This window comes from Psittacula echo (assembly GCF_963264785.1).
Source record: "Psittacula echo genome assembly, chromosome: 2".
NCBI lineage: Eukaryota > Metazoa > Chordata > Aves > Psittaciformes > Psittacidae > Psittacula > Psittacula echo.
In genome coordinates, this window is record NC_137737.1 from 42,363,557 (window position 1) to 42,387,519 (window position 23,963).

A 23,963-nucleotide genomic window follows, 5' to 3' on the forward strand; every position below is an offset into this window, starting at 1 on the left:
GTTGTTTATCCAACACTCCAAGCGGCTTGGTTGGGAGGATGGAGAAAGAAGTTCATATAAATAAATAATTTGTGTTAAATGCAGAAGACTGCTAACAACAAAATGCAGTAGAATATGTCTCTTCTGGTAGAGGGTAGGCCTTTTCTTTGAGAAATAGGTGAAATATTTGGAGAACACCCCTTGTGCTCAGAAAGGAATGGCACATTGAAGAAAGCCTCCTTCTGCTGTTTTATTTTCTGCGAATGAATGCATTTTGTGGACTGTGCAGGTGAGATGTGTCAGGAATGCAAATGAGAGATCTTGCCCTCGAAGATCAGTAAAATAATATGTATTTTTACAGCTACAGCCACAGGAGGGAACCATCAGGTATGGTTATAGCTATTTTGGTGAGTGTCTCTGAAAGAAGACCAAAGATGGTTGACTAGTTAAGCCATTAGCAGGGAACCTGTTTGCTAACAGCTTCATTTTTTATCATGGCAAGTCTTTTAAGGACTCGGCTTGTAGCCGTAGGGTTATGCATTGCAACTCCAGATTGCAGTGCCTAATTTTGGTGCCTTGAGGTCAAGTGAGGTACTCTTTACACTAGAGAACCGTGTGCTCACTGTCAGAGGCACAGAAGCCAGCACACCCGCTTCGCTAGCTTAACGAATTGGACGTGCTGAAGAGAGAAGGATTTGTGGTTTATGATCTGCCTAGTTTTTGCGCATGGGAAAATGCCTTCCTTCACAAAGGGCTGCAGACTTGAACTCTCCCTTCAGGTGCACATTCAAGCCTTACTTTCTTAATGAGTACAGGTGGTAAAAAAAAGCAATCTATAGATAGCTTCTTTTATCCAGTATCCCACTCGATACTGTTTTCATTCTGGACATGACACTCGGGTTCAGTTCCCCTCTCTGGCTCAGAGGATACAAATGTGTACTACCTTGAAGAAGGTTTTAGTGCTTAGGCTCTAAAATGCTGTAGCATGAGGAGTGTTCAGCCTCTTGTGCTGCTCATGCTCCATTTCACATTGCTTTGTTAGGCAGTAGTAAACAGGTATAAGCACAAATATTAATCTAATTCTACAGTGTAGTAGGGAAGGTATTTTACCTATTGGTTAGGTTACCTGTTGGTTAGAGACCCGGCTTCTAATACCTGCCTCAATGAATACTTAAGTTATTTTTAGGTATGAGCAGTGAGTAGCATATGGACCTCAACTGTTATCACTGGAAAAACATAGCTCGAAGCTGGTTGTTTTCCAGGTTAAAGCATTAACTCTCAAGGACTTTCCTCAGAAACCTGCTGATTGTTGCACTGAGAACAGGTCTGTTGTTTTTCTAATCCCACTACATTTTCAAAATAATGAAAAATTGGCTCCTCTGAGTTTCTTTTCCTTATGCACAATTGATTTTTCTGCAGTTATTTTACATGATTGAACTAAAAGGCAATTTTAATCACAAAAACCCAAACCCTAAGTTACAGAGAAAGCGTAGTTCAGCAAAAAAGACTGCAAATCATAACGCTGTTCTGGGTGTTTGAGTTCACATCTTTAAGACCTGAGAAGTGTTCATCTCTTATGAGAGAGAGGACTGAAGTTTTTTATGACAACTGAAAAAGACATTAAAGATCAAAGATGCTGGTACAACCTTACATCTCAAATGTTTTTGTGGTTTATCTGTTTCTTTTTGAAAAAGAAATTGCCCATGTCAGACAATCAAGAACTCATCAATATGTTTACTTGTGCATTTGCCAGTGCAATTTATGGAAAGCCATAATGTATGCAAAGGTTAGCAAATGTGATTCTTGGAAGATGAGATGTGCCTATTATCCCTGAGGGATTTTACTGTTGCTGATTTTTCAGGTGATGAGCAGTAATACAGATCATTAAGCTGTCATGAAACTGGGGTTTCCAGAGGTGGAGAATTTATTATCCTTAGTTCCCCCCAGTCAGTGATTTCACACTGTGCAGCTCCCCTTCTCACCTGATTCCTCTTTTACCTGCACCACTTTACTTCAGACTTCTCACCAACTGCTCGATGACCTCCACAGACTAAACTTTTTCAAGGCAACATGAAATTTCCTGAAGATCTGCTCTGAGATTCATTCCTCCTACTTCACACTTCTGTGCAGCATTTCCAAAGGGAGATTTGTGTTCTTATTCGTTGCTCTGTTTAGTTGATTGCCACCTACATGTGTTGAAGCTTTGAGAACTAATCTTTCAGAGTTGAGTATGTTGTTCTTATACCTTTCAATAAATATTCCTCCTGCAGGCTGTAAAGAAGAATCCTTTTCAGGCTTCTCTGAGATCATCCAGCTCTGTTGCTGATATATTGCTTGAGATTGCTTCTTGTCAGATTGCATTCAGTGTGGCTAGTCTGAGATCACTGCTTGTCATTGTAAGACCTCTGCATTTTTTTTCTGTAACGAAACTAACACTTGTCCATTCAGATCATAGCCCTCAACAAGCTAATGTTACTTTGTTACTTTCATTGCCATCTTATTTCTGTGTTCTGCATTCGCTAATAGTTACCTTAAAATCCACAAAACATGCCCTGTGTTCTAGGCCCATTTCTTTCCAAAACAGTTGAATTGTTGTAAGTTCTTTGCTGCCTTTGAGACCCACAATTTAAAGTAGTAATAAATATTAGATTAGGCTAAATAGTTCTGAAGCTTCTTCCAGCTTGTTCCCCTCTGTAGTATTTCAGAGTTGAAGGATGTGATTTATATAGTCTGCCAGGTTACCAGCTGTATGTGAATTCGTTTCAGAAGGAGAGAGTGGTGAGAATGCTGGGAACCATGGGTAAAACTTCGGTGTGGCTATTTACCTCTGAATGTCACATTTTACCCCTAGGCTCCCTTTATAGCCTTGGGGAGCAAAGTAGGCATTTCTGATGGACAGCACTCATAAACCACCTTAGGGCTTGAAGGAGGATGATGTGAGCTGCCCTCTCTGATGTTTCCCATTGAATACAGAGGGATCTTAGACTGTCTTGAACTTAGATGTTTCACTTGGCTTGCCTAGCTCAGATGTGTAGAAACTTCACTCCAGATTTATATTCGCTATAGAAATATAGGGATTATAGTATCAAATCACTCCAGTTGCATGGGGTGGAAGAGAGTGAAGACAGAGAATATGACTTTCTCACATACTGTGTGAAGGAGTGTTTTCTGGCTCATGGAGATGCCTGTGAACCCCTCTGCACTAAAAGTGTATTTCAGGGAGACTGATACTGATAAAGTTCTGTGTTGCTTTTCATTAAGAAGAAAACATTGGCACAGATATACTTGAATTTAGTTATGCTGCTATTTTGGAATCAATGTGCTGTAGAATCAGTATGAAAAGTAGCTAACTTTTGAAAGAGAATCACGATTTTGCAGGCAAAAAAGAAATCACAAGCATCAAATCTGTTCTCTGTATAAATGTATAGATAGATAATACTCATACAAGCATGGGAATAAGTTTGTACATTTTATGTACACACACATGCATACATGCCAACTAGAAAAGGGATTAAGAAATGTCTGTGTATGTAGAATTTACATACAAAAAATGCTTGATGTTTTATTTACAACAGTCCTCTCATATGCACACATATACCCATAAACAGAGAATAAAGTTCTGCAGCACCATAGTGTCAGTGTATGTCTATAGGATCTTGAAGTTTTTTGAAAGCATTCATTTTTGCACCACCCAAATATCTACTCTGTATTGCTTTTATTTGTTTAAGAATATTTTCCTCCTCTGAAGCGCTGTGACAGGAGAAGTAGGACTCATGTCTACTGAGACCTAGTTGTTCACCTTCATGCAGGGACCTGAAAGGCTGGTGAGACAGATTTCCCCAGTTAAGGATTAAGTGTGCTGGTTAAATGCCATGAGAGATAGGAAATCCTATCTCTAGAAAAGTAAAAATGTTATTGATTAATTGATCTGGCTTTATCTTGCACATGCATGGCAAGGAATGTAAGGGCCCAACTGTGAGTTCAAATTCAGATGCCAAGAGCTGGGAGCTCCTACCTGTGGATCTGCAGTAGCAGAATTTGTTTCTGGTATGTTTTCAATGGCCAACTGAAAATCAAAATAGGAAGACAGAAACTGTGCTGTAGTCTTCATTCGCCTGCACCTTGGAGCCTAAATGAAATCGGGAGATAAGAAGCGTGTTTCCTTGTCTGTAGTCCTTCCATTAATCTCACCTGTTCTCTAATTATAGAGGTGATTGAGTTTTTTCTTTTCTGTCCATGCTAAAGAACCAGAATGGCAGAAATACATCCCAAAATACAAGTTCTGTGAAGAAAAAGTTAATAAAAACCTGGAGGAAAGGAGTTGCCTTAGGAACACATAAGAAAGGTCTCCTTCTTCACTGAGATGAGTCCCCTGCTCTTCCAGTCAACCATGGTAGCAGTGCCACTCATACATTTATCATATCCACTTTGCCTTTATTGGGCCATTATTTAACTACTGCTTTGCAGCATCCCTGAGCCATCTGTATGTAAGCAGTGACTTGCCTATGGTTGTGTTTCCAGAGAAGTGGATCCATAGTGCATGTGCCTGTGTTCTGTGCAGAAAAGAGCTGGTTCTGCAGGCTGCTCTGCTCCAGTGCTGCAGAGAGGACCAGAGCTGATTTATGTGTTCTTTAAAAATCACCTTTAGATCATATGTGACAGAGAAAATCTCCAAAGAGTTGATTGTTTTGAATGTAGAAATTTGTTTTGCTAAGTTTGTCTTAATTTCTCAGTCATAATAATTTCTCAATACCTGTTCAACAGTGCGTAAGTATTTTTCTTGCCTGGACTTATATAAAACGTTTTTGTTTCCTTTTGACTAGAACCAAAGAGCATGAGCACTCTGTCCCTCTTACCCAAGCCAACTGTCCACAGTTTTTTTGGAAGGCAACAATGTTCATATCCTCATGCTGTGAGAAATTCAAGAAAAACAGTAGGAAGAGAAATGGTTTCTTTCCTATTTCTATAGTTTCTACTATGGAGTGAATTTTGAGATAGCAGCTGTGGCTGGTTTCTTTTGGACTTTGTTAATTACCTATAAATAATTAATTATGTTAATGGAATAATTTGCTTAATATGGTTAATGTAGATTTAAGACCAGTGGGGTTATAGATCATGTCATGAGAGTATGTCACTCATTTTCACAATTCACCCAATTGCCTCTACTGAAGCCGATAGCTTCAGTTTACCTAAAGCAGATTTCCCAGACAGGCATCTGTTCTTTACTTAAGAACACGAAGAGGTGGAGCCCACCACTTCTGCTGGAGTTTTGTCACACCGTGGCCCTTGGCTTGTCCCCACTGCTGTTGCTGCCACAGGTATATAAGCCGAAGATAAAAAGTCAATAGTTCCAGCGGTGATGCCTGCAGTAAACTAATCAGCATTGACTGGACTGAGATGTTCGGCCGATATTTTATGTAAAGACATTTTCTAAATCAGTAGTTGTCAAAATAAATATTGACAAAAACTTTCCTGCAGAGGATAACAACCAGTTCTGTCCTAATCTTTGCTGTGGTTTAACAGGTTATTTTGAAGACTTGGTGTCCCCATTATCTTTTCCAAGTAACCATTTTAAAAGTCGATGTCAATAAAATTCCTACCTTAGCTCCTGAATCTGCCCAACATGTAGTTCAGAGAGAGCATGCAGCCAGGAAAGAGGTATTCCTGGAACCATTAGGTAGTTTTTTCTCACAAACTTGGTGTTAAATACTTCACTGGCTTGGTTAGATTAAGACCAGGAGATAAGGTATTTTTGGAACTCTAAATAGCTGCACGGTTTCTTTTTCCCAGGTAGAAGTCACTGTTTGAAAATACTCCACAAAATCCCCTTTCCACACTGTATGTTAGTAGGGATTTCAGCCATTTTGTAATGAAATGCAGACATCTGTGAGGCTGTTTTATGACTTGTGTCTTGCATTGAGTATACTTGACAAGTTGCTCTGAATAATTTAGTCTATTATGTCTTGATTTAGCTTCAGCTCTTGCAAGATTTATTTTAATATACACTACCATGATGTTTTTAAAAGGTTCCTTTTTCTTCAAATCACAGACATTGTCTTAAAATGAATTGTTAGATTTTCCTTTTTTTAATAAAATACTGTACTGCGTAGTGCACTTATTCATAAAATGAAACTAACATATTCTTAACCCTGCTGTTAAAATATGTCAAGTATTTGGCAAATGACTGAGTTGAATAAATGTCTTGTCTTTTTTGATAGAGATGTTTCAGCTCCTAAAAATGTTTCTCTTTGCCTATTTGGTGACCCTATCTTTGTTAGGAAAAGATTATAGAAGTGCATCCAGTAAGAAAGGGGTTATTTTGGTTTGGTTTTGGTTTTTTTTCTTCACACATGAAGTAGGTTAACTAGGACATTCAGTTGACTGTTGAAGCATCCAGTAACTCAAAATGGTCAGGAAGGCACCTTTTCTGGGCACATATTTGCCCCCAAGAAATTGGATTTGCCACCTCCAGCAGCTCAATGCCTATAGCCCATTAGGCTGAGAGGCGTAATACTTTCTGAATGACCATGCTTTACTGTCTTAGGATCACCACTTCCTGAGCTAGTACCATTGAAATCTCTCTTTATATTTGAGAAGTCTACAGTTAAATAGTTTATTCTATTACAGTGAAAAGCTAGGCATTAATTTTTGTGTTTGGGGATAGATACAGAGAAGGTATGTGATAATGCATCTCTTGATTTAGCTTGGTTTCAAGGTAATTTCTGTTTCTCCTCAATTACCCAGACAATTCCTGCGGCTGCATGGAGCAAGGGTCCAGTCCTTTTGGTAGTACTAGTTCTTAACACTTTTCTTTCCCCAAAGAGAATACAGACATAGTGTGTTGTCTTTCTTTGTATCCCTTTTCTCTTGCTGGTTGTCAGTTCACCCTTGGGGAACACTACAACCCTTAGCATTTACAATTAACAATTGATGCTGCCAGGGCATCAATTGACATCTCTTATAAGCTAAGGAAGTGTTTTCTGGTGAAATTGTAGTCCTTATTAGGAAAAAAACCTGGAATGCCCTCCTTTACTGTACGTGCCTTGTTGGGCTTAACACTTCATCTATTGTGAGCAAATCTTTTTACCGAGTACAAGTATGTCTCTTCTTAAAGATATTGTGGATTATGTGTTAGCTTTGTATTTCTTTACTTGCGAATGCTATTCTTTAGGCCAATGTAAATAGGAACAGTGAAGCTGAATCATTAGTAACAAACTAGAGGCTAGAATAAATAAATGAATTTTCAGGCCATGTATTCAGGTCACTTATGAATGGATATTTTCAAAGCTGGTAGGATCTGTGACATACCACTTTTTCTCTTCAAATTGGAGGAAAGACATGATGCCATCTTGGAAATCACATGAACATTCATTTCCCTCAAAATAACCTATTCAGAGGTGCCCTGTCAAGTGTTACCGTAATTGGAGACACACCAATAAAAAGCGATGCTAAGTATGCAGTCTTGTATCAAACCAGAATGATCTTGAAGGTTGTGTTTGCTTACTTGCCAGATAAATCTCTCAGGAGATTAAATGAGCTCCACTGTAAAAAATACGTTCTATAAAGAGCTGTAAAGATCTGCTGTTACTGCCTGATGGGGATGAATCCAGAATGTAATAAAACTTTGTGATAGCAAAGCATTCTGATGAATTCAGCTCTAGAAGTCTCTCCTTGTATCTTACACTGCTCCTTGTGGTTATGCACATATACTATGTCATGGTCTCCCAAAAGACTTCACAGGCAAGACGTGTCTTTGCTGAAACACACCAGAGGCTTAATGTTTGTTTTCAGACAGGTAATGAAGAAAACCTATCTACAGTTGAAAGTATAGTGAGAGGAAAAAGGTTTTCAGAATTTCAAGCTGGACTTTGTGTGGGTGACTAGGAAAAAACTTGTCTTTTATGAAGAAACCTAAAGGATCTTAAATGGCTGTAATTATTTTTACTTTGGCATGCATCTGAAACACATTGCCCCCAGCAGCAGAGAGCCTCAAATGCTATGTACTGTGGAGCTGATTTACTTCCAATTCAAAGGCAAGAATAAACCCTACTGAATAGTTACTGTGGTTTCCTGCAGCAACTGTGTGCTCTACAGAGGCATTGAGCTAATGAGCCAGCACAGCTCTGCTTCAAAATTGTGAGATTTTCAAGGATAACAGGATTTGGTGGTACTGTGTATCCACAGGTCTATTAGAATAAAATGTTATGGCTTAGAAAGCACATGTGGTTTAAAAAAATGGGATGGAGATGAAAGGAAGTGTTCTTATGTAATTAGCCGAAGTATATATTTAACTGTTACCATACCTGTAAAATGTTTTGTGTAGTTGCACCGGAAATATTTGTTGGTGGTACAGGAGTGGATAATGAGTTGTGCATTGCTAATACTTAAGCAGCTGCTCTGAGCTGTGAATCATGTTTCGAACAGTGGTATGTGGTACCAGTGGTGTACACAGACTCATGAATCCCTTTATTCATGCCCATCAGTTAAGGTGGCAGTGTGCCCACATGCAAGTGGATTGGTCCCTTTTCTAGAAAGCATAGTGCCAGACTGTTGTGAGTTTGGATGGCAAGCTTATCTAATATTGCAAACAGCATCTCTGTTGCAGGAAATCCCTTCTCAGTATTGGGATTGAAGCGTTAATAGGTGACTTGATATACTAGGTTACCCTAGAGGATATTTTATATGTTGAAAGAAACAACTGAGACATGGACGACTGCCCTTCTCAAAGCACAGCACGGTACCAAGAAGAAGCATCTGATGACTTGTTCCATAGCAGAATTGCCTAGAGGCAGCCCAAGACAGCTATTGCAGACAGGCAAGGGCAGATGGTGTTGGGCAGTGGAACAGATCGGATGTATCTCTTCACAGTATCTCCTAGATGCTTGTTAATGGAATTAGCCCAAAAGGCATCATCTTAAATGGCTGTGTCATGTCCTGCATTGAACTATGCTGAGTATTTGCAGCAAATTCTTAAGTTAAATAAAGAAGTAGGTAGTTTTCTTGTAAAGCTTTTTTGGGTTAATGAGGCACAATTTTAAGAGAAATTTGGTTATTTGAAAATGAGAAAAAAAGTAATACTTTTGCATGCTTTTATCCAGCGTAGGTGACTTCCACTTCAGACCCATAACCAGATAATTCTGATGCTCAAAGTCTAAGCTCTGTATATCATTTCCAAGTATATAACATGGATAACATCCCTGCCCACAGCATTAGGAACTTTATGATCTTTAAAGGTCTCTTCCAGCCCACATCTTTCTGTGATTCTACAACTGAGGACAAAAATAAGAACAGTTCAAAAGTGACCACTTTGGAGCTTTGTGAGTTAAGCTCCTGCTCAGAATTTTACACGACAATTCCATGTATTTTTAAAAATATTTGTTCTCTGACTACTGATCTTTTGAGATATTATAGCATTGCCCATTTCCTCTCAACATGGAGTGTAGAAATTTGATGATTGAAAAAGAAAATGAGGTTTTGATATATTCATGTGATTTTTATGGCTTAAGAATCAAAGTAGCAAGCAACTTGTCTTAAATACATTACAAAATTGGTAGAGCTGGCTACAGAGTGTTTGGCTTAGTCTTCCTAATGCAGATTATTAATTGACACATAGAGAAGGGACTTCCCTAAAATAAGTGCTGAAGTAGCTTTCTAGTCAGTGGCGATGATTATATGAAGCCTTTAGGCAAAGATTCTGTCCAAGTAGCTGAAGTCCTAAACGTCTTCAAGGTCCTTCAAGGTACCTGCTTTTATCCATGGGCTATCTGTGGAGTTCACATTAGTAGGGCTGATTTACTAGACCCCTACAATGTAGATAGAATTTATATGCCTGATTTAGGCAGACTGAATCCCAGTCAGTGCACCTTGGGCAACTGCACAGTATTAATTAAAACATTTTCACCTGGATCTTGTTCCCAAGGTGAAGGGCAAAATTAATTGTGTTATAATGTGCACAGTACAGTTAATCAGAAAAACAAAGAGTATTTTGTATTGCATGGAAGTATTGCTCACTGTTTACATCACAGAGCACTGATAAAGTTTGATAAAGTTGTGTTGGGTTTTTCTTTTTTTTAAAGAATCTCTCTAAATGTTGTATATCTTTCAAGGAGAAGTGGCGCTGAGGCTAGGAAACTCATTATTCGCTCATTTCTTGTCAGGACAATGTCTTTTATGCTTTTGAACATTAAATTGTTAAATGTTAGTTCTCTTTGCACTTTTACTGTCCTACTTGTCGTGATAACAAAGATTTGCTGTAGTGGGCAAGGTGCCTGCATCGACTTTAGCCGTTGTCTTTAGAGAGCGTGTGCGTCTGTTCATTGTGTCAGCTGCATAACTGAGCTGGCTGATCGCTGTGTCAGCAAGCTAAGTCTTTCTTCCATGTCCGTAATTCTCCAGCTCTAAACATACTTGACAGTTAGCTAGTGACCTTAGAAAGTCTTTTCATCTCTGACTCCACAAGTGGTAGCATGACTACTGGGAAAGTGTTTTGGCAACAGTAACAATAGCTTAAAATACATTCAGGTTAAAAGCAAACATCTAAATGCATTTGTCCAAATGTCAAAGATGAACCACTGTTCATGAAGTCTCATGCACAGCTGCAGAGGTTGGGATATTAACAGGCACTGACTTTTCTGCTGGTTTTCAGCCATTTTTTTCCCCAGATCTTGGGTGTTTAACAAACAGAAACTGATGTCTAGTATTTAAATGGATTTCAGAAGCTGGTGAAACAGAGGGTATCACATTTCCTTATGTACAGTAAATAGATTTTGTGACTTCCATCAGCAAAGCTTCCATCTAAGCATTTTTAATGAGATTTATGCTGCTGTCATGGTCTAATGCATTATAAAAGCAAAAAGGGAAAAAGAATGGTTGTCAGATTTTTGGTGGGCAGAGTAGTCTTTTAGAACTACAGAGGGATTCCCCTGTTCTCTGAGAGCAGCCAGGGTATGTGGGTGAATCCTGTGCTCATCCTACTCTCCTAGCTTGGAGCTCAGCGCAATCCTTTGCTGCTTATTGTTTGACACTTTAAGGGAAGCTTTTATCTGAGAATAACAGTAGGGAATGAAGTTTTGATAACCAGAAGTTAGAACAGGCTGATTAAAACCAAAACCAAGACTTCTTCTAGGGCACCCCACCTGGAGTGTTGCATTCAGCTTTGGTGCCCCCAACATAAGAGGAATGTGGACCTTCTCAGGAGAATCCAGAGAAGGGCTACAGAGATGGTCAGAGGGCTGGAGCACCTCTCCTGTGAAGGCAGACTGAGAGAGTTGGAGTGGATCAACCTGGAGAAAAGAAGGCTCTGGAGAGACCTTAGAGCAGCTTCCAGTGCCTAAAGGGGGCCTACAAGAAATCTGGAGAGGGGCTTTCTACAAGGGCATGCAGTGGTAGGACAAGGGGGAATGGCTTTAACCTAACATAGGGGAGATTTACATTAGACATGAGGAAAAACTTTGTCACTGTGAGGGTGGTGAGGCCCTGGAGCAGGTTGCCTAAAGATGCTGTGGCTGTCCCATCCCTGGCAGTGTTCAGGCCTGGCTGGCTGGGGCTTTGAGCAACCTGGTCTAGTGGAAGGTGTCCCTGCCCATGGCCAGGGGTTAGAATGACATGATCTTTAAGGTCCCTTCCAACCCAAACCACTATGTGATTTTCCGTGTTATGTTTCTTTTTTCATTTGCTTTCTAGCTAGGGAGAGTGAGGGATGGAGAGCAGCAGCCATACTTTTCAGCAAATACCTTTTTTTTACAAGAATGTGATTCCAGCAAGATGAAAAACTTGAGCATGGCTTTTGTTGTGCTGAGCTTCTGAGGCAGTGTTTCTGTAGCCCCTTGGCTTCAATCTGTTAAAGATTATTCAGTTTAAAAGTTGTGCCTTAATGCTGACAAGAGCTTAGAGGGGGTGGTCACCTGAACATCCCCGTGAGTCCTGATGGGAATGAGAATAATGTATTCTTACAATAACTTTCTGGAAAACCTAAAAAGCAAGCAAAGCATAAGTACAGCAATTCTTGCTGTTCAAAACCTTGGCCCATGTCAGACCATTTTGTAACTGTCCCTGCCAGACCAGACTATAATGTGCAGGTTATGGAAAAGTAGGTTGAAATGGGTATTGGCCCTTGGGGGGGATTGTAACCCATGGCAGGGGGTTGGAACTAGGTGATCTTTAAGGTCCCTTCCAACCCAAACCGTTCTGTGGTTCTATAGTAACTACTCTCCCTTGTATGAACACAAGGAAGACCTAAAAGGGGATCAACTTGGGTCAAGTTTTACTTCTCCAATGTACTTGACCACTAGGCAAATAAGTAGTTAAAATTTGTCTACAGTTCAAACTGGAGAAATGGGAACAGTTTTCACCAACAGTCTTGCCTCTGCAGCCTTCACGGTGAGCTGCCATGTACCTGCTCACACAATGCTGCATTTGAAGTGGTGTTTTCTTGGTTGATAGCCAGCCAAGTGCCTCAGCTGCTCATACAAATGGTTCGGTGCGAATCAGTGAGATTTTCTAGACAGAAGCAGTTAATATTTCAGCAAGCAACTGCAGATAGAATTGCTGTGTCAGATTGCGTGGCAAAGAGAGCTGTTGCACTTCTATGCCAGGAGAGTTTCCAGACCTACCCATTTCAATAATCTGAAAAATTCTGCTTTCACATCAGCTTTGACATGTTCAGAGTCTCTGTGTGCTAGTCTTTTTTTGACACAGTTTTTCTAGTTTGGAAGAATCAAAGATTAAACATGGTGTTTTCCACCCCCTGGCAAACCTCAGGAGGTGGGTTACTGCTACAGACCTTGCTCTGGTTCTGCAATTATCCTAATGTGTATAATATTAGCATAAGAGGTCATTACTATTACTCAGGTCCTTCTGAGAAAATTCTTGCTTGTATGCTCTATTTACATAAGCATGTTCATGTGTGTGTGTGGATGCATTTTGGTTTTCCAGCTGATTTTCCAAGGAGAAGTGGACCTTTTGCTGTATTCTGTTATCTTCCCCTACATGCAGAATTTGTCAGATTCCCAGAAAGTGTCTGCCTTGAAACATGTCAGTCCAATAACAGTGAAAAAAAGATTAAATTTTGCACCATGGTTTGATTCAACAAACCTTATTTTTTAAGAAATAGCTTGATTCTGCTGTGAAAAAAACATGCCAACTAAGCACAACAGCTTTTTCTACCTCAGCCCGCATGTCTGCCATTTTTGCCCCCCCTCTACTAAATATGTCTGTGTCACCCAAAGGACATAGTCCTGGGCTTTTGGCCAGTATCCTGGGCTTGAATTCCCACATAGAAAAGCATTTACTTAGGAAAATAATATCATGTGGCAGCCGGGAGGCACAATACTACCTCTACTGCCAGAATGTACTGATTCTAAATGAAGCTGTGGCAGATGGCCTGAAATGTTTCAGTGCTTTCTTTCTCTAGACCAGGATTACCCAATTAATTTGTACTGTGGTGCTTTGGGTCATTTTACTACATTCTAGTCAGATAGGTGAGATACACCGGATCTGGCTTTGCTGGACCAAGCCGGGTCTTCACGTGGGGTAAGGGCAGTGTACAGCCAAAAATCCCTGTGACTGCAGGTTCCTGGTGAGGCTGAACCAGAGGGAAGAAACCCCCTGGACACCTGGGAAAACATCTGTTGGAATGAGAAGAAATGGACTCCATGTTCAGATCATGACCAAGTCCACTATTTGAGTAGCCCTGATTTAGATAAGGGTGACTTTTTACTTGCTAATGATGCTTTTATAATCTGTGTGTACTTGCAGAAGTAGCTTTATGTTACTATTCATTGAGTGTTGTTCTCATGCATGATTAATTGGTAGATAGAGTAATAGGCCAGTAGGACCTTTCTGTTGTGATTAGATAAACCATAAGTGCACAAATAGGTTATTTTCGTTAAGCAAGTGGTGATGCATAGGGAGATTTAGTATAGCTTAGGGAAAATACATGGGAAAGAATAAGAAAGGGTCAACTATGACGTCGAGATTTGGGGGTTTGGACAGAGAGAAGGTAGTGCGATCAATTTTAGTGTGTCAGAATAGTTGGTAGAGGAAAATGGCCAGCTATCATTTTGCTAGTTTATTAGAAGTAGTGACTTTGAGGTGTAACCTAGTAAATACAGTCCATCGAATCAGAATTAGGCCAGCCGCATATTACTGGAATAGCTTAGGGAAAATGTCCTTGTCTGTTCTATCCCCTTCTCTGGGTACATGTTTTCACTCAGTTAAGAAAAGTCAGTGGAATTGCATTTTAAAGTGTTGTCACTTCACAGTCTGTCATAGGGCTTTTTCCAGCTTCCTTCAAAAGGAGTCGGTGCCTAGAACTGTGCCAGCTGGTTGATCTGATCCTCCTGCCACTTTACTAGAAAATCTAAATATACAGCAGTATGAGCTGAAATATGTCTGCTGTCCTGTTTTGCAACTATTCTGCGTTTGAATGAAGAACCACTTTCACGTTAAAACAGTACTGAAGCTCTCTCTATCTTTCTGTTCTATAGGTTGTCATTTTGTATTTTGAGCCAAGTGTATTTCGCTGTGTTCTCCTAAGATGGGTTCGTCTTCTGGGCTTTGCTACTGTTTATGGAACTGTGACGCTCAAACTGCACAGGTATTTCGCATATTAATTTCCATCTCTGTGGGAGTATGTGCAATCTGTGTGGGTACGTAGATGGAAGAGCTGCAAACATTACCATAAACAAGCGCCGTTTCTGATTTTTAAAACCACTGTGTATTTCTCCTCATGATTGCTCAAATTGTGTGCTACTAATCCCAGTAGAGAACTGTGAATGCAGACAGGATTTGATGAAAAATGTATACATCAGCTGTGAAACTGTACAAGAACTCCTTTTCACAGGAAGTGAATATGTGTTCCTTGAACACAGGAAATATAGAGGTGTTTGTAGACTATTCAGAAGTTTCCTTGTAAAGTGTTCATAGAGAGATGATTTCCTGGTGTAAACTAAGATACAGCAATGGTGGGTAAAACAATGCAGTATGGTGTATATACTTACTATATTTTCTTATGGCTCATAAGTCAAGGGCTGCTTTCTTCAGGCGATCACGGAAGACAGGCTACATGCTTACAAACAAAAGTGCCTGTCAGCAAAGATGTGTGGGAAGTTCTGGGTTCCACAGGGTGGGCAGTACATTCATATGCGATTCATAGACCCAACTTCAAGTCCCGCTTCTACAGTCCCGTTAAAAATTGACACCTTTTCTGGGTATGCTGGATAAAATCGTAATGTTTTTTCCTTTTTAAACTGAAGTGCAAAAAATTACTGATACATTCTGTAAGTATGCTTATTGGAGCAAAGAAATCTGCAGTGTGTGTATATTGGTACTTGGACATCTTGGACGAAGTAGGCTTGTTCATCTTTTTATCTTAGTTTCATTACTGTGTAGGTATGTTAGAAAGACAAAGACTGAGAATATCTTGTGGTTTATGTTGCACTAATGGCATGTCATGTTTTTGGAGAAAAACTCTGCTTTCCCATTGAAATGGAGCCTCTTCTTGCAGATCTCTTTTATTTGTGTCCCTGGTTAAAAGCGTACACTTTCGCTGGTAAACTCTGACTGTATAGTACTATGTCTGGCCACATCTTTGCATTGAAATCCATCCAGAAAATCCTACACCCTCGTGGTATTTTCTGGGATGAACAATTTCTGATGCAAAAAGAGTAACAAGTAGGTCACTGTAGAAGAGATAACAGAACTGGTAACTTTGCTTGAATCGTTTGTTATCTATAGCTCAGATATATAAAGAAACAGCCTAAGACTATGGAAGACTCACATTGCCATTGCAGTTTTACTACCCTAAAAGGTTGTTTATATGATCTTACATGATGTAAGGAAGCAATTTCTTGACAGGGCAGTTGATCTTCTGTTTATATGAAGTGAGGACAGGCTGCAAAATTGGGCAGAAAATCTTGCACTTCTGCTTTGCTTATTCAGCTGTTTTGTGCTACTTGGCACCTCTGCTGGACAGGGTCAGCAAACATGACAAAGACTGAATAGGAAACAAAGAACGAACTACATCCTCATCCTTGATCAGCACAAAAGAATGAAGGCTAGCAGCCTACTGGACTGTATCAACAGGACAGCAGCCAGAAGGCTGGAAGAAGTGATTACTCAACTTTACTCAGCAAGCCTTTGACCATATCTGCAATTCTGGGTCCAGTTTTGGACTCTCCCAAGGCATCAATGAACTTGAGTGCATTCACTGAAAGGCCTTCAAGATGTTCAGGGGTTGGAGCGCTTGCCCTGGAAGGAGAGGTTGAGGGAACAAGGCTTGTTCAGCCTGGAGAAGAGATGGCGTTAGAGTGACCTAGCAGAAGCTGACACCTACAAGGTTACTGAGAAGATGAAGCCAAGCTCTTTACAGCGGTGTATATTGGGAGAACAAAAGATGACAACAAATTGAAATGGGAGATTTCAACTTTTTACAATATAAGTTAGCATCAGGGTCAAGGGAAACATTTTCACTATTAGGGTAATTAGGCAGTGGAGCTGGTTGCCCATGAGGTTGTGCATTTCCATACTTGGAGGTTTATAAGACCCAACTGGATAAAACCCTGAGCAACCTGGTCTCAATTCAGCATTAAGCCTGCTGTGAGCACTGGATGACCTTGTAGGGTAATTCCAACCTGAGTAATTCTGTATTTCTTTCTGAAAAATGAAGAGAAAAAAAGGCCCAACTATTTAATACATGAATCTAGAATTATTTTCTCTAGGAATCTATCTTTGTGTTCCTCAAATGGTCCTGTCCTGACCATTCATCTCCTACACTCTTGATAGTGTGGTCTTTTTAGTACTTAATATTTCAGTCCAGGAGAGTGCCTTGCAAAAGACTGAGTCAAGTGAGATAATAAGCTTTATTATATACACTTGTAGCAGTTATGCTAATTAGGAATAGTACAATGCTAATAGAAATTTGGTAGAATTTTTGGCAGTCTAATTTAATGCACAGTCATTGCAGGGTTGAAGAATGGCTCACTGCAGACACCACAAATACTCATGACAAGCACTGGTTCCCTGCTGCAGGTAGCCTGTGTCTTGCCTGGAGGAAGAACTGATTGCTAGCAAGGAATTTTACTAATCTTAATGGGAAAACCAGTACTGTGTAAAAGCAGCTGTTAAGGATAACCAGAAAGTCTAAAGCTGTATTTCCCAACAACTGAGGTGCTTTGAGTAGCACTGGCACATGAAAGGTATCCAAAGCCAGGTAGGAGGCACTGAAAAATTCATTTTCTTTGTGGCTTTTTTTCCTCATAGCTTCCCACTTCCCAGCCTTCTCTGAGGTTTCGTTATGGTCAAGCACCAAGGAGAAGTCAGAAAAGTAGCCAAAAGCAAATGCTTAAGGAAAAGAACAGGGAAGTCGTACTGATTCATTCTTTCAACTCCTGTCACAGTCAATTTCCACAGTGCCTCATCTTAAATTGCCTCTTTCTTATTCATTGTGCATTTTTGAAATAATGAGCTGATGTTTATGGGGGTGGAAGAATGGGGATAAGGAAATGAGCTTAATTTAAGACATGTACCTGTAGAGCTGTGAACATAAAAATACTTTCCTCAACAATGAATTCTTCAAAATCATTCTCTGAAGAAATAATGATGTCTCAGATTTAATCTTATAGTTTTAAAAGAGCTGCTGATGTTGCAACTTTCAGTATATTTCTGTGACTGAAGACTCTTTGTGTCCTTTTATGAGTGCTGTATTTGATGGACAGATTAGCTCATTATTTTCAGTATTTCGTGAACTTCTGCCATCTTGGCGTCAGGATTAATACAGAATCCTTGATTCTGGGTTAAATCGTGAGAATGGAAGAAAGCTATAGTTTTATACAGACGTATGTGTATGCGTGTGTGCGTACAGAGGACAGCTTGCAGACAGTTTAGTAGAATGAAACCCAGTAATGGGGTCACTAGTTTGTGGGAGTGTCCATTTCTTATATTACTAGAAGAAACAGAGGAAAGTGGGGAAGTGAGGAGAATGAGAAGGTATGGAGAACATAATGTTCCAGATATGGAAAACAAGGCAATGACATACAATGGCTTTTTTGTAAGTAGTGATGGGTGTGTTAGTGGGAGGACAAGATCTTAACACTGTGAGGCAATTCTGCACTTGTTTTAAATGCTATGCTAAGATTGCATTGCTGTGCCTTGCCATTTGGAACAGTTGGAGCAAGTAGTGACACTTTCTACAGATCTTTGTACATGATAAAGGAAGAATGATAAGACCAGTGTGGGTAGTGTGCAGTGGTGCACGTATAATTTAGTGGTGGACATGATTTAGTGGTTGTCTTGGTAGTGTTAGGTTTAAGGTTGGACTTGGTGATCTTAAGGGTCGTTTCCAACCCAAAAGAGCGTGATTCTCTGTGTCATAGTTTGGTATCTTACTGAGAGGAGACTGGTGCTAGCAGAGAAATCCAAGATGTTGGTTTGCTTCTTGAAGCACTTGGGTGGAGGTGTGCAGTGATAGAACATGAAAGAGGAGGTCATGGCATAACCTCCTCTTGTACCTAGGGAAAGGAAAGAAGATACAGATGATTTATCTGACTTTCCTTCTGAGGGATTTGTGGGACTGTATATAACTGAATGATTTCTCATCTCCTGCTGAAAACGTGCAGGCTGCAACTTTGGTTAATATTGACCCCAAGATGGCTTTTTGTAGGAATGGGGTTTGAATTAACAGTTAATACAGAGAAAAACTCAGTTTTGTGCAGTTATGTATCAAAAGTGTAATCTCAAGTTTCTTTGTAAACGTTAATTCCTGACAGTATAAACAAAGCTCAGTGACACCATGTTTCTGTATCTTCCACGCAACATCACAGCAGGAGGTTCCATGTGCTGTTTCCCTGGTCTCGTGGCTACATTGTCTTAAGCAGGAAAAGAGAAGGGGTATGTGGTCAGACATGAAGCTCCCGTCAGAGAAGCAGTAAGTGCTGTGTCTGGTACACAAGCCCGTGCAGATCCCTGTGGACAGGGAGGTGAAGGTGTGAAGACTTTTTTCTGGAGAGGAGAGAGACATGTGGTCAGACGCGTGGTCTGAAGCTTTGGCTGAACGTTGTTGCCAGAGCACTGCCTGTTACCATTCCGGCTTCAGGAAGAAGAGCAGCTGGACTTCAGAAAATAAACATCCTGCACTGACAAGACACGTGCTTTGTACTGCCAGTTTCTCTTCTGCGCAAAAATTATCTCAAGAAGGTTCCAAAATTTGCCAGTGCTTGGCAGAGAAGAGCTCACAGCCATATAGGTTTTGCTGTGGGCTGCTGGAGCTCCATGCCTCTGATGCTCTTGCAGCTGTAGCTCCTTGTTGTGCCTCTTCAATTTGTGTTTGTGTGAGAGCTCCATGACGCTGCTTTGAATATCAGAGCCAGCAGCGGTGCAGAAATTAAAGATTAAAAAAGAGCCTTCCTTCATTACTGTCACGTCACTATTATCAGCTTCATTTTCTTATACTGATGACTCAGATGAGAGGAAGATACCTAGAGCTGGCTGAGAGAGACATGGTGAACAAAGAAGGGCATCAGGTACTTTTGGTATTTGTTATTAATTTAATGTAATTGGGAAAAAGTAAGTCTTACATGAGAACAGGGCATCTCCGTCCTCTCCCCCTGCTTTTTCCACGTGTAGCACATTTACCCATCTTTGTTTAAAGAAGGAGAGCAGGACATGGAAAATATCAATGCATTCTTATGTCATTTGTGTTTTTTGAAGCTTGCATTGCTGATGTTTCTTTCTGATGAAAAGACTTCAATGATAGCCCTGAATAAGAGGTTGTACACACTAGGTCCTATAATGCTTTGAGAAGAAGTGTTGGGGCAGAAAACAGACCATACGAAGGTTCCTTTAGAGAGAAGGCCGAAACCCACGGCATCAGCAGGTCCCTCTCTGCCTGATGTGCCCTGAGTAGTCAGTGGCCACATGCTGCTGGTGGCTCCCATGATGTGCCTCGTGCCTGGCTGCTGGGGGAAACGGCAGAGAAATGGAGGCTTTAAGGGCTTAGGGCAGAGTGAAAGGCTGGGAGATACAGTTTAGGAGGAAGAGAGTTGGACTTGCTGCAGAAGTGTTGTGTTCACATACAGTAGGAGTTCATAAGGAACGAAGTTTCATTAATTAGACTGGTCATGGAAAAATCTGTTTTCTTGTTAGTATGTTTTAACCTAATTAATTAATTTCCTGCATGTAATTCATTTCTCTTGCCTGCAGCCAGCCTTTGCTAGTTTGTTTATTTATTTTTGCAGCATATGAAAAACCCCAGGGCTTTAGATAACAACTTAGAGATGTTAGTAAATTCCATATAGCATTCCTGTATGATGCACATTGAAGATGGAATTCTCATTTCTGTAGTTCTTCCAGGTTAAATAAGAGTTTCATTCTGCTTTATTGTGGCTTTCTTCCTGCTAAAATCTGCATTGTTAAAATCGTATTTAGGTCTTTTGTATCCCTGCCATTCCCAAGCAATAACTAACCTTAACTAGACAGCATAATGGTTCTGTTTCATATTTCTGAATAAAATAACTACTTTCATATGTATAAACTAATAAAATGTAGCACAGCTGTTATAAAGACAGTCAGTGCAGAATTAATCTTGATGAAGCACAGTGTAGAATTGGGACTAATAAACATTATCTTTAAGCAAAAAAAATCAGCAGCACATAAAGTATGTAAGATTATTAGAGCACAGTGATCCTGAAAATCTTCTCATACATATTCCTATTAATATTTCATTTATATAAAATATTGTAGATACAGCTGTACAGTTCCAAGGGCTGCTTTTTTAAACCACCTTAATGTGACACACATTTTGTTTTATCATAGTAGACTGAGTTTGGCTAGGAAAGTTCAAAGAAAAGGTAAAGAAAGTATCTGGTGTTTTAATATTAAGTTACGTTGCTATCATGATTAGGGAAAAAAACTACAGTGGGTTGGAAGGCCCTCTGCAATGATCTACAGGAATCACAAGACTTTTCAGATGTCTTTTGATGGCATTCACAAGCACCATCGCAGATAATGGGAGGAAGGACTGGTTTTGCACATCAGATTACATGGTAGCAGAAGAGCTTCAGAACTGGAGCTGGAACCCATCCGCTCAGAGACCTTGTTCAAGTCCAGGACCCCCTCAAGTGGCAAAACTTTGTGCTGTGATACAGTACAGCAGCAGCATCTTTGCACATGCACTTGCTATACGAGTTACGTAGCTGTACAGAGTGGGGGAGGTGGTCCTCATTATATTGGAAGGACAGAACTGGTTGGCTGAACACAATATCTGCTGCCCAGCTGGGTGGGATTGTGGCATGAAAGAGAAACCAGGCATTACACTGTAATACATGAGTTACAGGCTATTTGTGGAGGAGAGTGAAGCGGGATTTAAGTGTATGACTCACACAGGGGCTGATCAGAGTTAAGTGGAAGCAGAGACCTGCAGATCACATACACTGATTGTCAGTGCAAAATCACGACGGGACAGGAGGCTTCTGGTGGGCTACTGTGAAGGATCAGGAGTAAGCCTGATTCTATTTAGCATTTTCAGTTCCAATGAAGAACCAAGCAGAAAATCATGAAATTTATGGATAATGGAAAGCTTGGTGAAATGGTAAATTTTGTTTCAAAAAGGATAGTAATGAAAAGTAATCTTTATTGCCTGGCAACTTGGTTTTAGCCAAAGAGGTACACTTGAGTACAGCCAAAAGGCAAATTATAGTTAGGGACTAGTTAAAGACACAAAATTGAGGAGGAGTTTTAAAGGTTATCAGTAGAGATTGATTTTGCAGCAGGAGATAACATCTTTGAGAGTAATACAAATGCATTATGCCCTTTTCCTGAGATGCATTCTTAAAGGAGGTATGCAGTAGATGGATGAGGTTCAGAAAGTATTTGAGGCCTGGGAAAAGTGCTTGACACTACGAAACCTAATCTGTTTCTTAGATCAGCAAGAAGACTGAGCAATGACTTCTTGCATGGTATATAAACAAACAGAGAGAGAAAAAGTAGTCACAAAAGACTCTTTAATCTATTGGACTGAGGTTTAATATCTGATAGCTGGAAGCCAAAGCCAAAGAAATTCAAATGAGCAATCTGGCACAAATTCTTCTCAGAGGGGTGCTTAGCTATTGAAAAAAACTAACAAGAGACATGAGGAATTTTTTGTGCTGCTTTCAGATCAAGGCTGAATCCCTTCTTGAGAGATACTCTGTGGTTAAATACTACTACAAATTGCAGGAGTTTCTATAGAAAAGTGTCATGATCTTCAGCTGATCAAACTGTATAATTTAGTGGTTAGTCTTATATTTGGCCTTTATTTTATGAACATGCAACAGAAATTATAGAATTCATGTACTGTTTAATGGGATACACCAGCAGCTTTGAAATCAGTCCTGATCGTTTACCCTAATGCGGATCTTTAGTACTGGGAAAACTGGTGCCTGGGCCAAACATTATCAGATATTAGTTCTTCTTATAGGGGTTATTGTGAAGGCAAAAAAATTGCCATTATGTTCTTGAAACCTTGAGTCTGTATCTGACCAGTGATAACCAGCCACTGGTGACGTAAAATGGTATGTTGGCATACTGTAACATACGCAGGGATGAAGCTCGGCAGCATTGTACCAGTCTACATTGGTGAGTTATCCTCATATGCACTTTTCTGAAAGATGCCCAAGGTGCTCTAAGAATTTTAGATGCAATGAATTAGATCTGTGATCTGAACTGGAAAGGCCAAGACAGCATTGCCTTAGCTGCTTGAGGCTCAGGAATCCATAGACAGTAGGTCCTGAAGAAGGCTTCAATATGTATTGACTCAGTTGCAAGTACCACGCTATTCCTTTTAGACCTAATCTGTAATGTTTTCAATTAAAAATTACCACAGAATATTTGTATTAAAAATTAAAACTCTTTTGCTGTTTCACGGTATTATAGTACAGTGCGCTGGCAGATTTTGCATGCAGCTGAGTTTTAATTCTCTTGACATACGTCCTGCCTCTTTCAGGTCCAAATGTGAACCTCTGTACATAATTGCAGTTAGTTGTATAGGGTTCAAGCTGGAGCCTCTGTTTCTGGGCACATCTAAAAATACTAGTGGTTAATAATCAGGGTAAAATGTTGAGTGCCTATTCCTAATGTGGGAATTAAGTTAGCTGGCAGCACTGAGATACTCAAGCACCTCTGAGTCTCATCGCAGCCGTCACCACCAGTTGTGCTCTCGCAGTTCATAGCAGCACAGTTGCCCTGGTGGAGCCATGTTCTGCGCTTGGCCTCTGCAGCAGCAACATCTGTTATTTTTCTGAATCCTCTTGAGCAAAACAATCTCTGCCCCTATTGCTGGGATTTCATGGAGATGCCTCCTGTTCCTCCCAGGTCTGCCTAGGGAAGACTTCAACTTTGTGTGAGTATGGGCTGCTGGTGGTGAAGCCCCTGCTGTGGGCAGCCTCTGCCTCAAGCATTGGCTTGCATAGATTAATGGGGAAGTGGCAGCCACTCTTGTGGCTTTTTGTTTCTCCTTACTTATCATTTTATATATCCATTGAGCACCTCTCACTCTGGCATCAGTTTTCAGCAGTGCAGGCTGCGGTTCTTGTTTTCATCTTTGTATGCTAAAAAAAAGTCAGACAGCAGCAACCAGAGATGCACTGGTGCTGCGTTGTTGCTATATGTGGAGCAGGGTTGTTCTCTGGTATGTTTTTCAGCATTACTTTGCCATCATTTTCTACTGTTCAGTTGTGAGTAATGCAAGTTGGCATTGCATGTCTGAAATCATACTTCTGTTCTAACTACATAAATTCATGGCCTCTAAACAAGGTCCAATGTCAGAAGGCACGTGGCAGTTTCATCATAGAAAGAGAGTTTATAAGTGTGGAATTGTTTGGTACCATTGTCTCACTGAAATAAGGCTAACAATCTACAAAATTTATTTCCATATGTTGCAATCAAATTTGTGTGTATGTTTTTTTCAAATCTTCTGTTCTTGTGCTTGTCTTTCTAGTTTTGACATGTGACAA

General features: G+C 40.2%; 1 protein-coding gene across 1 annotated transcript in view; it reads left to right on the plus strand.

Annotated features, from left to right (window-relative positions):
• Positions 1–23,963, plus strand: part of GPR158 (G protein-coupled receptor 158) — a gene marked incomplete at both ends in the record, with an annotated part of 193,091 nt that overhangs the window by 129,573 nt on the left and 39,555 nt on the right. The window contains one exon of the mRNA XM_080609853.1: positions 14,466–14,575. Coding sequence (XP_080465979.1) covers positions 14,466–14,575 — 110 coding nt within the window. The remainder of the gene's footprint in view (positions 1–14,465; positions 14,576–23,963) is intronic.